Raw genomic sequence first — 14,821 nt, forward strand, 5'->3', positions numbered from 1 at the left:
CCCAGTTTATCCGGAATTCCGGTAACCAGGTAATCCGTATCGGTTCTGTGTAACATGTATCGAATAGCAGGTAAGTTCCTGCATCCGTAGCAGCAAAATCGTCAAAATCGGTCAAAACCTGACAATGTTATGATCATTTTAAGTCCGTGGGTACCCGGGTACCCTGTCGGTAACGTAAGGGTGTTTTTTTTGTCGGTAACAAAAGGGTTAACTGCGAGGTTTCTAAGCCAAGTTACCATTTTTGCATTCGTATATCATGAGGCTAACACGATGATACTTTCATGCCCAGGGAATTCGAGACAATTTCAAATCCGAAAAATAGCTAGACCGGCACCGGGAATCGAACCCAGCCACCCTCAGCATGGTCTTGCTTTGTAGCCGCGCGTCTTACCGCACGGCTAAGGAGGGCCCCGAAATTCCATCGCTTATGAGTAACAGAAACTTTTGTGCAACATGTGTGCTGCTCGGGAGTGAAAGATGGCACCTCTGGGTCGTCGAATACGAAGCACACAACTGACACAGACTGTTTTGCAACTGTCTATGCAAACAAACTATCTGACACCGATTCACAAGACTAACTACTTAATCTCTTTCCAACATTTGACGAGGGTACTCGTCTTTCCACGAGAAATGCGTGTTAGATATTTCTTTCTTTTGACCTTCATGTGGCCGAAGTCGCTTTTCGCTGGGTTGTGATTAAATCAATCCCCGCATAAATTTGAATTAGTCGTTTAAAGAACTTAGCAACTGTCCTTTACGCTTCATTCAATAAAATAATGGTCAACAAATGCTACTCCCCGGTGACAGAATAAATTCATTCAACTTCCTTTCTTGAAATATTGTTTTACAAGGGTTTTCATGACAGATGTCTCACAAAACTTTCACGTTTGACGTTTTTTAGGAATTCGGAGAATTGCGTAATTCGGCAATTGTTGAAAGTCTATTTTTTTAAATTATATTTTGAGCCCTTAGCCTGGAGGAAGGAAATTGCAATCCCGTCGAATGGAGCGTGCTTTCACGTAAATAAAACAAATACACATTTAAAATCGAATCACTTTATTTCAGTTATAGATCACAAAGTACCGGTCATCGAACTGTTAATTATTATCAATCTCCGGACCGATTAGACAGACGAACGTCTCGTGAGCACACCACTGTTCTGTTAACTCCTTGAATCACAGTGATTGCACAATCTGGAACGGAAACGGGATGCGAAGAAAAGAAAAAAAAACAAAAGAAACAAAAAAGGAAGGATGGATTTGGGAACGAGTTGCCAAAAACGAGAATCTTATGCGTAAAAATTTTAAACCACCAATGGGAATGTTCGGCGCAGTCGGTAGGGAATGCGAAATGGTGACAAGTACTGTTAGGTGCCGTGATTGATTCGAGATTGGCGCAAGACAGGTGAAGGAGGAAATAAGAACAAGAACAACAGAACAATGAGATGCTATTAGGGGAAAATACTTGCTGGCGATAGTACCAGGGAGGAGTTACAGCTTTTGAGGATTCCACGGAGCAGCGTCACGTCGTCCGGCGTCAGGGACCAACCGCTCAGCTGACCAAGGCTCTGTAACTCCGGACAGCGGTCCATAAGGATCTGGAAAAAATAGAAAAAATGTTCTTAATAGAAGGTTCTTTATTTGTATGCAGACTGGTCGAACTCACTTCAACACTAGCTATGGAGAGGTGCGGAGCGGTAGTGAACCAGACGTCCTCCAAACTGTAGAAATCCTTTTCAATCATGAGCGAACTGAAGTCCTCGTCGTTGAAGGTAACACTGTCGATGGCTAGCCGTTTGAGCGAAGTGGAGAGGCTAAGTAGGTTTCGAAGACCGGGTTGCGAGATCGGACTGCTTAGGATTTCCAAGCCCTGCAGGTCGACAAATCCATGATCACCGGAGAAGCTCAACGAATCCATCATGTAGAAATCCAGATCAACCATATTTGGACAGCAACGAATGAGACGGTGGATCTCCATCGTGCCGTGACCTTTGATAACAGTCAGATGTCTCAAGCTGTTTCCAATAGATTCCAAGAGGTTGAGCAACTCCGCACAGCTAAATTTATAGAGCTTCAGGCGGCGTAGGTTGACTTTGGAGAGTTTTCCAAGGGTGTTCGCCTCAGGAGAGTCTATGTAAAGGTCCTGTAGGTGCGGGCAAGTATCAACGATAGCGTTAATCGCCTTCACTTTGGTACCCGTATCATGAAGGTAGACTAGTTTACAGCGGAAAGCTGGATCCTTATTTTCAATGATGTATTGAAGACTTTTTCCAACGTAGGAGTAACTGACCAAACTAGCAAGGTTGGGTAAATTCATGAGAAGCATGGCAATATCTGTATGACAGACATTTTCCTCACCCAGAGTACCGATATCGAGCACAATTAGGTTGTTTTTAGACTCACCGAAGCTGAGGTATTCCAATCCAACATCAGTTATGTCTGTTTCACCGCTGATATCCAGCTGTCGAATATTCTTACAGTAATCACTTATGTGCTTCAGAAGATTGTCGTTTGCGATATGTGGAATCGTAAGCTTGGTCAAGTGCGGTAGATGCTTGATGATCTCGTACATGAAGCACATGAACTCTTCCTTAACCCACACGCCTTTCATATTAAGTTGTCGTAAGCCTCTACCCTGAGCAGCGATCACCTGCAGTATTCGCTCATAGTAGGCGAATGGAAAGATTTCCGTCATCAAGGTATGTACTGCTTCGTTGAGTAGAGTCTGCAGGCAGCAGAACCGAATCACTGCCTCCAATGAGTCCGAGCAGAGGATCACCCGCAGCAGGTCTTCGTAGATAGCACTGGTGGCGCCCATCGTCTCCATGTATGACTTAATCTCCACCATAAGAAAGGTGAAATCCGGTTCCACTCCGAAGTTATAAGTCGTCTGGAGCATATTGCCGATAGCCCCGACTATGGATCCAGCCACTTCAGCAAGCGCGATCTCCCCGAGCGTTCGGACGGGTAATTTTCTGGACATTTTTCACGATTAGCTGTTATTGCGACTTCCTATACTATACAATCGTAGTAAACAACATGCCAGCCGCGTCAGCTTGACGAAGAAAATTTTCGGATATATCGTTCCGCCTATAGAATCTAAACAAAAATAGACGCGACGAGGCGCATGCGTCCGTAAACTGTTAATGCGGATTGCAAACTGGTGATCTCCAAGTTCAAGCGTTATATAACGGTAGGAATGCGTGGCGAAAGTTCGCTGATCTCCAATTGTGGCGAGAAATATGATTCTCAATAATATTCACTGGCGAAGAATGAGGAGAACAGCAATTAGAAAGTTACACTTCGTCGTATATGTCACGCGCGAACCAGACATGGGAGACCGACGGCGGTTGAAAACTGCACTGATCGTCGCGTCAGTCTGGTGCTGAGTACCGGACCCTTTGCCAGTGCATCTATTCTGGCTCGGCGCGGTTCACGTTAACGTTGGGGGCCTTCGTCAAGTATTATTTTTAGATAATACCGTGGCCACATTCACTGTTCGCTCATTGGGATGGCGTCGCGATAAAAGCGTCCCCTATTTATATAGTTGCTTTGTTTGTAAACAAAATTGGAGTAGGCTTCGCATCTGCCGAATGTGATTGTGCTCCCATCAGGTTCCATTCATACGCGGGGTACCGGTACGGTGGCTGGCCTACTGCGATAAGAGTTTATCATCATCAAATTGATGACGTTGTAGGTCTTCCACGCTTTACGACGATGGGATAAAGTTTCCCGAGTAGAAGCGGCGACCAACGCGGGCACTTTGATTTTATTGCAGGACAGATCCCACCCATTGTGTATGGGACACGCACATGGCACACATTTTCAGAGATTTCTTTTCTACCATGGCGACGTAACAAAGTGGCTGGTTTTCGAACAAAGGTGGGACAAAATGTTGCTGCTGATTTGATTGATTGATTCCAAAACAGATGTCTACGTACAGAACTTCTACTCGTATCGCTTAGCCTTAGTAGTTAACAATAAAATATTGAAACACGTTGCTAAAGGTGATCTATTCATGATACGGTTAAACATATTTCGATAATGCAACGCATTTTAACTATTGCATTCAATTATAAACTTTAAATATTAGAAACGTTAAACTTTTCTTTCAACTTAATCTTCTAAGGATGGATGGGCCATATATGGCCAGCGTTTTAGATGGCTGTGAAAAATCACAAACGAGAGCTAGGCCCTCACTTTCTTCAGCAAAAACGTTCATCAGGATGTCGGCTTCACAGGAAAAATATCGGAGGTCAAATTTTACTGTACACTGTAGACCCAGATATCCAAAACCTCGAGAAGAATTCGCTTCTGAGAGCATTCAGATGAATCTGAAATATTGTTTGATAATTATAAACACTCAATCAAGTAAAACCATCTTCATTGTTGAGGCAGTGATCAATTTTCAGGAATACGAGATGCTCAAGGCTTTCCAAAGCGTTCTCGAGTTCACCCCACGGTATCTACCAGATCAAGGCTTGTGCAATTTTCTAATCATCGGCATGCACCCAATCTGGTCCATAATGCACATGCGCATCATGTAAACCCAATTTTCTTGAAAACGAGATGATCAAAGTACTCAAAAACGTTCTCAAGTTCAACCCAAAGTATCTACCGGATCAACCAAGGCTTTTTGCAATGTCCTCAACATCGATATGAACCCAAACTGATTCCATAAACATATGCGCACCATGCATACCTCATTTTCTTAAATACAAGATGTTCAGGGTACTCAGAAACGTTCTCAAGTTCAACCCGAAGTTTCTACCAGATCAACCGTCTTCGTCGGCATAACTGGTCCAATAGGCACATTTATTTATTTATTATCAGACTAAGGCCGGAGTGGCCTGTGCTGCACATAAAAGACTTCTCCATTCAGCTCGGTCCATGGCTGCACTTCGCTTATAGGGGCAGCAGCCCGGGTAGAGGTTAATAACAAACAAATAACATAATAATAACAAATTTTGCTATGATATCAGATTTAGTTATTCCTATGTTATTTATAAATAACATAAAATAGCATCCCAACAACAAATTTTGTTATAATAGTAAAATTAGTTATTTATATGCTATTGTAAAAAGGAGCAAAACAACAAATGAAGAACAAATTTTGCAATCATAGCAAAGTTTGTTATTCATTTATCATTTGCATTTTCAACATATCAATAATAACTGATTTTGATATTTTCTTTTCTTTAAATATTTTGCTATTGGTTTGTTATTATAATAGCAAAATGAGTTATTTATGAGTTATTTGCTAGAGCAATGTCTGTTATTATTTTTGCTATTTTAGCAACTATATCAAACAAACTAATATCATATTTTGCTATTCAGTTATTCATACATATACTAATAGCAAAATTTGATATTATTTTGCTGTTTTCTTCTACCCGGGAGGGACTATGTCCAAGGGCTTGACGATCCCTCCCCAGGCCATCTGCGAGTTGTGGCGCCTGCCTAGGATGTGGTGGGGTTTGACAGTGGGCCCTGTTAAACCTCTATAAAAAGCTGCATGTATCCGCAAGTAGGCTCCGCCAAAGCGACCGTGTGCCGCTCAAAGCGCACAAGCCCAAGTCCTGGTGTTATGTGGGACGCTAAACAGCCCTGACACGACGGCCCTCCGACGAGACAGGAGGTTTGCGCAGGCCCAATAAGCCGCCTAGAAAACCAATCATTACGAACAATATAAGAGATAATGCGACTCGATATAATCGGCAAAGACCTAGGCGACGAATACAGGATCACGATTGGAAGCTTGGAACATGGAATTGCAAGTCGCTAGGTTTCGCAGGTTGCGACAGGATGATCTACGATGAATTACATCCCCGCAACTTCGACGTCGTGGCGCTGCAGGAGATTTGCTGGACAGGACAGAAAGTGTGGAAAAGCGGGCATCGAGCGGCTACCTTCTACCAAAGCTGTGGCACCACCAACGAGCTGGGAACCGGCTTCATAGTGCTGGGTAAGATGCGCCAACGCGTGATTGGGTGGCAGCCAATCAACGCAAGGATGTGCAAGCTGAGGATTAAAGGCCGTTTCTTCAACTATAGCATCATCAACGTGCACTGCCCACACGAAGGGAGACCCGACGACGAGAAAGAAGCGTTCTACGCACAGCTGGAGCAGACATACGATGGATGCCCACTGCGGGACGTTAAAATCGTCATCGGTGACATGAACGCACAGGTAGGAAGGAGGAAATGTATAGACCGGTCATCGGACCGGATAGTCTGCACACCGTATCGAATGACAACGGCCAACGATGCATAAACTTCGCAGCCTCCCGCGGAATGGTAGTCCGAAGCACCTTCTTTCCCCGCAAAAATATCCACAAGGCCACATGGAGATCACCTAACCAAGAAACGGAAAACCAAATCGACCACGTTCTAATCGACGGTAAATTCTTCTCCGACATCACGAACGTCCGCACTTACCGCAGTGCGAATATTGAATCCGACCACTACCTCGTTGCAGTATGCCTGCGCTCAAAACTCTCGACGGTGTACAACACGCGTCGAAGTCGGACGCCGCGGCTTAACATTGGGCGGCTACAAGATGGTAGACTAGCCCAAGAATACGCGCAGCAGCTGGAAGTGGCACTCCCAACGGAAGAGCAGCTAGGCGCAGCGTCTCTTGAAGATGGCTGGAGAGATATTCGATCCGCCATTGGTAGCACCGCAACCGCTGCACTTGGCACGGTGCCACCGGATCAGAGAAACGACTGGTATGACGGCGAATGTGAGCAGTTAGTGGAAGAGAAGAATGCAGCATGGGCGAGATTGCTGCAACACCGCACGAGGGCGAACGAGGCACGATATAAACAGGCGCGGAACAGACAAAACTCGATTTTCCGGAGGAAAAAGCGCCAGCAGGAAGATCGAGACCGTGAAGAAACGGAGCAACTGTACCGCGCTAATAACACACGAAATTTCTATGAGAAGTTAAACCGTTCACGTAAGGGCCACGTGCCACAGCCTGATATGTGTATGGACATAAACGGGAACCTTCTTACGAACGAGCGTGAGGTGATCCAAAGGTGGCGGCAGCACTACGAAGAACACCTGAATGGCGATGTGGCAGACGAAGATGGCGGTATGGTGATGGACCTGGGAGAACGCGCGCAGGACATAATTCTACCGGCTCCGGATCTCCAGGAAATCCAGGAGGAGATTGGCCGGCTGAAGAACAACAAAGCCCCTGGGGTTGACCAACTACCAGGAGAGCTATTTAAACACGGTGGTGAGGCACTGGCTAGAGCGCTGCACTGGGTCATTACCAAGATTTGGGAGGAGGAAGTTTTGCCGCAGGAGTGGATGGAAAACGATCTCGAGTTCAGTTCAAATCACAGTAACATTTTGGTTTTATGCTGATTTTATAAAAGTCATGAAGAGCAAATTATGGTTTTCATGACCGTTATAAAACTGAAAATGTTACTTGGGAAGTATCTACCAGATCAATGTCCTCTTCGTCAATACCCGAGCAGCACACATATTGCACATCGATCACAGAAAACTATAAATGTCCGGATTCAGTCACAATTTATTTATTGAAAATCTGGTGTTTATTGAAAGCTTTTCTATGCCTACCATTGCGTGAGTATGTACCTTGTGTGTCAAGTGCAATATGCCCAGGGTGTCAAGAATGTTTCCAACTCGAAAACAACCTAAAAACTCAAAGGTGCAGCCCAATCGGGTTGTACGCAAAGGTGACGTAGGACTACGTAGCTATTCGAAATTGATAGTATTTGCCATAATAATTTGTGTCGTTTTATTAACATTGAGCAAACTGCTCGGAGGCCAACTGAATCAAGAAGTCGAATAGTTGTTCCCAGTTGGATAGACTTTGAGTCTCTAACCGTGGAATTAACATGACTCATTGGCCGCTGAAGCCACTCGACTGGCTTTCAGTCGGGGACATCACAATCCTTACTTTGCCACGAACGCTTACATCGCGGGCGAAGACCAAACGTTGCATATAAATATATTTGTGTTTGGTTTCACGCCACTTCTGATTCTGCTTATTTCTCCTTTATTTCGGCCATTTTTGAGGATGGTGCCCTCCAAAAAGGTCTTTATGCATACAAAAGAAGGTTGATCCAACAATCCGATATGAACTTTCTTTAAAGTGCAAAACTCAATCGTAACTAGCAAAATTCATAGCGCAGCGGAGGGAGATGATGTAGTGAATTTGAATGGATGGAATCACTTACAGCAACCAAGCTACCACGCAAAACGCGATGCCGCCGAAACAATCCATTTTCGCAATTAACTTTTTCTTTCCATAAAATACTGGTCCTGAGAAGAACCATTTTTCTTTTCCCAATGCGTCTTCCCAATAACTAACTGCATCCAAACGCTTGACAGTACCTTGCGTTGAAATTATACGACCGCCTTCGTGCTGCTGTGTCGGCTCCGCTGCATCGAATGTCGAACCGAATCCCGATCAAAACAGCTCGCGCGCGCCGAATAGCAGCACTCTTATATTCAATAAATTAGGCCCGTTAGCTCCGCCCCTTTGTGATCTAATATGGGTGTAAATAAAATGTGCACTCATAACGATTAATGAAGGGGCGGGGCTAATGGAATTACTTCATTAGATATAAGAAAGCTGCTTTTCGGCGCGCGCGAGCCATTTTGATCGGGATTCCGCAGTAGACAACGGACCTTTCGAAGAATGACAAATTCTAAAAAATCTTATGAAATTTTCTCGCAAGATTCTGAATTTGGTTATGAGCTGTTGGTTATCTAAGATGCGTATTGTTGTGAAGGGCCCTCCTTAGCCGTGCGGTAAGACGCGCGACTACAAAGCAAGACCATGCTGAGGGTGGCTGGGTTCGATTCCCGGTGCCGGTCTAGGCAATTTTCGGTTTGGAAATTGTCTCAACTTCCCTGGGCATAAAAGTATCATCGTGTTAGCCTCATGATATACGAATGCAAAAATGGTAACCTGGCTTAGAAACCTCGCAGTTAATAACTGTGGAAGTGCTTAATGAACACTAAGCTGCGAGGCGGCTCTGTCCCAGTGTGGGGATGTAATGCCAATAAGAAGAAGAAGAAAAGTATTGTTGTGAAGAGTAACAACATAAATTTGACTCAAGACGAAGTTTCTTCATATTACCAAACATTATCTCTTGGCATCTGTCTGTCCGAGCGGCGACGTTCACCGATGGGTGGTTGCTGTAGATAGTTTCCACAGAGGTGGCGTCTTCATTGATTTTATACAAAAGAAGGTTGATCCGACTATCCGAAATAAACTTTCTTTCAAGTACAAAACTCAATCGTAAATAACGAATTTGATAGCGCGTCGGAGGGAGATGATGCAGTAAATTTGAATGGATGGGATCACTAACAGCAACCAAGCTACCACGCCAAACCCGATGCCACCGAAACAGTCCATTTTCGCAATTAACTCTTTCTTTCCATAAAATGTTGGTCCTGAGAAGAACTAATTTTCTTTTCCCAATGCGCCTTCTGTCCAATAACTAACTGCATCCAATCGCTTGTCGACACCTTGCGTTGCAACTGTCGGACCGCCACTCGATGATTTTTCGCTAATGGCCCGTTTACATATGAGCTAGTTCTAGCGGGCAATGCACTGTCCGACAATACTAGCGCGATATTAGCACAATGTAAACAGGAATTGTCCTCGCTAATAAGCGTTTACCACAGAGAAACAGACGTCTCACTCAACACATGTTCCATCGTTCACCTTTTTAACGGTGGATTCAAATTTTTGTAGGTGGTCAATCGGCCACCGATGGCGCTTCCATTGGATTTGCATGTGTTTGACGTTTGCACACTACCGCCATCTGGTTGCCGTTTGACCACACACACTGCATTTAGCACTGGGCGATAATGCTTCCGTGACGATGATTTTGAATGCATTTTGTTCTAAGTGAGACGTCTGTTTCTCTGTGCGTTTACATTATGCTAATTTCGTGCTAGTATTGTCGGATAGTGCATTGTCCGCTAGAACTAGCTTATATGTAAACGGGCCATAAGCCTCCAAAAGTTGAAATATTTTTTCAGCATTGCCACCCACTCAGTGCTGCTGTGTCCGCTCCGCTGCATTGAATGTCGAACCGCTCTCTGTGGAATCCCGATCAAAATGGCTCGCGCGCGCCGGAAAGCAGCTTTTTAGTATTTAATAAATTAAGCTCGTTAGCCCCGCCCCTTTGTGATCTGATATGGGTGTAAATATAATGTGCACTCAACGATTAATGAAGGGGCGAGGCTAATGGAATTACTTCATTAGATATAAGAAAGCTGCTTTTCGGCGTGCGCGAGCCATTTCGATCGAGATTCCGCGGACAACGGACCGTTCGAAGAATGACAAATTCTAAGAATCCTATGAAATTTTCTCGATTCTGAATTTGGTTATGAGATGTAGTTTATCTTAGATGCGTATTGTTGCGAGAAACTATCCGAAATAAACTTTCTTCAAAGTGCAAAACTCAATCGTAAATAGCGAATATGATAGCGTGTCGGAGGGAGATGATGCAATAAATTTGAATGGATGGGATCACTAACAGCAACCAAGCTACCACGCCAAACCCGATGCCACCGAAACAGTCAATTTTCGCAATTAACTCTTTCTTTTCATAAAATGTTGGTCCTGAGAAGAACCAATTTTCTTTTCCCAATGCGCCTTCTGTCCAATAACTAACTGCATCCAATCGCTTGCCGACACCTTGCGTTGCAACTGTCCGACCGCCACTTGATAATTTTTCGCTAAGCCTCCAAAAGTTGAAATAAATTTTCAGCATTGTCACCCACTCCATGCTGCTGTGTCCGCTCCGCTGCATTGAATGTCGAACCGCTCTCTGTGTAATCCCGATTAAAATGGCTCGTGCGCGCGGAACAGCAGCTTTCTTGTATTTAATAAATTAAGCCCGTTAGCCCCGCCCCTTTGTGATCTGATATGGGTGTAAATATAATGTGCACTCATAACGATTAATGAAGGGGCGGGGCTAATGGAATTACTTCATTAGATATAAGAAAGCTGCTTTTCGGCGCGCGCGAGCCATTTCGATCGGGATTTCGCAGACAACGGACCATTCGGAGAATGACAAATTCTAAGAATCCTATGAAATTTTCTCGATTCTGAATTTGGTTATGAGATGTAGTTTATCTTAGATGTGTATTGTTACGAGGAATAACAGCAAAAATTTCACTCAAGACGATTATTATCTCTTGCCATCTGTCTGTCCGAGCGACGTTCACCGATGGGTGGTTGCTGTAGAAAGTTTCCACTGAGGTGGCGTCTTCATTGATTTTATACAAAAGAAGGTTGATCCGACTATCCGAAATAAACTTTCTTCAAAGTGCAAAACTCAATCGTAAATAGCGAATTTGATAGCGCGTCGGAGGGAGATGATGCAGTGAATTTGAATGGATGGAATCACTAACAGCAACCAAACTACCACGCCAAACCCGATGCCACCGAAACAGTCCATTTTCGCTATTAACTCTTTCTTTTCGTAAAATGTTGGTCCTGAGAAGAACCAATTTACTTTTCCCAATGTTTCTTTCCAACTAACTGACACCACAATTTGTAATAAATTTTCAGCATCGGCACTGGCGGTGCGGGATCGCCACAGTGCTATTTCTATGGTCAACCTTTTCTTCATATGAAATTCTAGTTCGTTGAAGTTGAATGATCTGCAGCAACACATCGAGCACCACCACCAATGCGATGGATTTCCTTTGAAAATGTCATTAGCGCCTCCGTGATGCTGTGTCCGCTCCGCTGCGATCGCTTTGATGCGTCTGCTCTGCGTAAAATCTTGTTCAAACTGAGGATTATATCCAAACCCGCAAGTGATTGATTTTTGATGTCTGTGCTAGTGATGCATGTGCGTGATTGGTTGGTTGACCTATTTCTAAACTTTTTATCAATTTTTGATAATAAATAGTTAAAATTCAGTATTTTCATATAAATACAAAGAAGCGTTGACTCATCCTTGATCGAATGATCCAAAAAAATTGAAAATCCATCGAGAAACGGCTTAGATATTAAAGTTTAAAGTCTATCATATTTTCGTGACGGTCCCCGATTTTCGCAATCGTAAAGTGTACCCCAATATAGAAAATACAGACGTAGTCCTACGTCAAAAAAATGAGTGAGAATTTCATAGCGTGTTTTTTTTTGTGTATAAATAGTATTTTGATCCCATAGTCCGATCTAGCCAATTTTCAATAGGAAACAATGGAACAGGATTCCTCGTCGAGTGCAGTCGAATACAGATAAGTGCCTAAAATATGAGTGAGTTTTATTTTGCGCACATACATGTTGAAATTATTCCGTGAACATCCCTAAATAAAATCGAAGCTCTCACTGTTGTTCGCGGGCTCAAGGGTCTCTTCACACAAGAGCCAGTTGGTAACAGCGAGAGCTTCTGATCGGTTGTACTTTGCGATTTACGATTGGAATAAAAGTTATTATTATCGAAGTTGTTTAAAAGTGTTTCAAATTTCGCGATATCCGAAGTTCTCGTCCGTAACGCGTATCCCATTTTGGAGAAGTATATTGCAGTGATTTGATTAATTACTACATACATACACACACGCACACACATACACACAGACAGACATCATCTCAATTCGTCGAGCTGAGTCGATTGGTATGTAACACTACGGGTCTCCGGATCTTCTATCACAAAATCGTCTTGAAAGTGAATATATAGCATTTTCGTTACACCTTGGTGTACGAGAAAGGCAAAAAGTAGTAAAGAGAACGCGATAAGTTATGTTATTGCTTTATATGCTTCCCTGGGCTTTGGGGCAGTTCGTCGAATGACACTTAGTCGAATGACGTTTAGTCGAACGACATTTAGTCGAAAGGACATTTGGTCGAAGGGGCATTTAGTCGAATGGACATTTAGTCAAATGGACATTTAGTCGAATGGACATTTGGTTGAATAGACATTTAGTCGAATAGACATTTAGTCGGAAGATTTTTGATTAAATTTTTAAAAATAATCCACAAGATACATGAATAAACTGATTAGAGGAATTCAGTGGACGTGAGGAAATTCAATCAGTAGCGGAAGAAACGAGTACGGAAGCTGATGAGGATTTTTCACCTGAGCTAATAGAAACTTCTAGAGACCATGGTGACCCTATTTTTCGGCCCATGGTCAAAAACTAATATATCAATGTTATTTTGCCAATACTTCATCACAGTCGGCTTTGGAACATTTCATTGATTGACATTTTGTCGGTTGAAAATGATTTACTTATTCTTTTCATTGAAACTCATTCTTCCGCTCGTTATTTATACAATAATTAGTTCAGTATAAAATTGTCTTCCAACCATAATACGTTAACTATTGGCCGTCATAGGCATATTTGTCCCATGTTTGCTGGGATTTCCAATGTACATGGGACAGTTATGCGTATAATGGCAGTAATGTTCATTCAACTATACGAAGCATCATTCGACTACATTTGATTGGCTAGGTGGTATAGATTCAATGTAGTCGGTTAGAGGGGTTCGCCGAAGTCAATATCCATCTGGAATAATCTCGGAATATTCACCGTTTCGTATTATTTTTGTTTTTATGAACCCATAATTCTTTGGACAATATTGGAGCAATAGTTATACGACTTTTAGAAACACCGGTATAAATAATTTATTTTTTAATCGTTATTGGCTAAAGTTCTTTTCCTTCAAATATCAATTCGACGGAACGTACTACAGACTAAATGTACCAAGATTATAAATTAGAAAATTCGTTTTCTACCAAATGTCTTACGACCAAAATTCATATGACCAAATGTACGAAGATTCTTCTTTCTAAAATCTGATTTCGTCTGAATGTCCATTCGACCAAATGTCCGTTCGACGTAGTGCCCTTTCGACCAAACGTCATTCGACCAAATGTCCTACGCCTCTAGTGGATTAAAATTCATTTTCGACTAAATGTCCCTTCGACCAAATGTCCATCCGACGTAATGTCCTTTCGACCAAATGTCATTCGACTAAATGTCATTCGACGAAACGTCTTTCGACGAAATGGTACAGATTCCTTCCCTGAAATATTTGTCTGAAACTCCTTTCGATATTATTGTAACAAACTTTCCATATTATTTTCGATATTATTGTAACAAACTTCGAAATGGTACAGATTCCTTCCCTGAAATATTTGTCTGAAACTCCTTTCGATATTATTGTAACAAACTTTCCTAGCCTGAATGAATGTCTCTTTTGCGAACACCATTCCTGAAGATTCAAAGCTTTTGTTCCCAAAGAAAGCTTTATTATAATCGGAGTTCGTTACGTAACATATTTTTAGGCAAATTTGCTCATTCTACCACCTATCTTCGGTAAGCTACAGAAAATACTAGGTCGAGGTCTATTTCTTCTGATCTTTGATGTGCCAAACCGAATGAAAAGTTTTTATATAATGCTTACGGAATCAACAGGCTTGTGAATGAAGCGGACCCTGTCGAACACTGGAAAACTCGTCTAATACGGGGAAGGGTAATTTGGCCGAATGCCACCAGGCCGAAAGTTGTTTGGCTGAATATACCATTTGGCCGAACGGGCCATTAGGCCGAGTGGGTCATTTGGCCGAAAGGGTCATTAGGCCGAAAGGGTCGTTTGGCCAAATGGGTCATTTGGCCGAAAGGGTCATTTAACCGAAATGGTCATTCGGCCGAAAGGGTCATTAGGCCGAAAAAGTCATATGGCCGAAAGTGTCATTTGGCCGAAAGGATCATTTGGCCGAAAGGGTTATTTGGCCGAAAGGGTCTTTTGGCCGAAAGAGTCATTTGGCCTAAAGGGCTGTTTGGCCGAAAGGGTCATTTAGCCGAATA

The 14,821-nt window shown here is 42.9% G+C and overlaps 1 protein-coding gene across 2 annotated transcripts; it reads right to left on the reverse strand.

Moving 5' to 3' along the window:
* Nucleotides 1-1,033: 1,033 nt before the first annotated feature.
* On the reverse strand, nucleotides 1,034-3,417 carry LOC134222080 (uncharacterized). Of its 2 annotated transcripts, none has more exons than XM_062701302.1 (3): nucleotides 1,666-3,417; nucleotides 1,481-1,597; nucleotides 1,034-1,193 (listed from the first exon to the last, which is right to left on the reverse strand). In XM_062701302.1, the coding sequence occupies exons 1-3, from the start codon at nucleotides 2,980-2,982 to the stop codon at nucleotides 1,176-1,178; spliced, it is 1,452 nt and encodes a 483-aa protein (XP_062557286.1). In that variant the 5' UTR covers nucleotides 2,983-3,417; the 3' UTR covers nucleotides 1,034-1,175. The 2 variants fall into 2 exon arrangements, with proteins under 2 accessions (XP_062557286.1, XP_062557234.1); XM_062701250.1 differs by having other exon boundaries at nucleotides 1,034-1,363.
* Nucleotides 3,418-14,821: the final 11,404 nt, after the last annotated feature.

This window comes from Armigeres subalbatus, chromosome 1 (genome assembly GCF_024139115.2).
Source record: "Armigeres subalbatus isolate Guangzhou_Male chromosome 1, GZ_Asu_2, whole genome shotgun sequence".
NCBI classification, from domain to species: Eukaryota; Metazoa; Arthropoda; class Insecta; order Diptera; family Culicidae; genus Armigeres; species Armigeres subalbatus.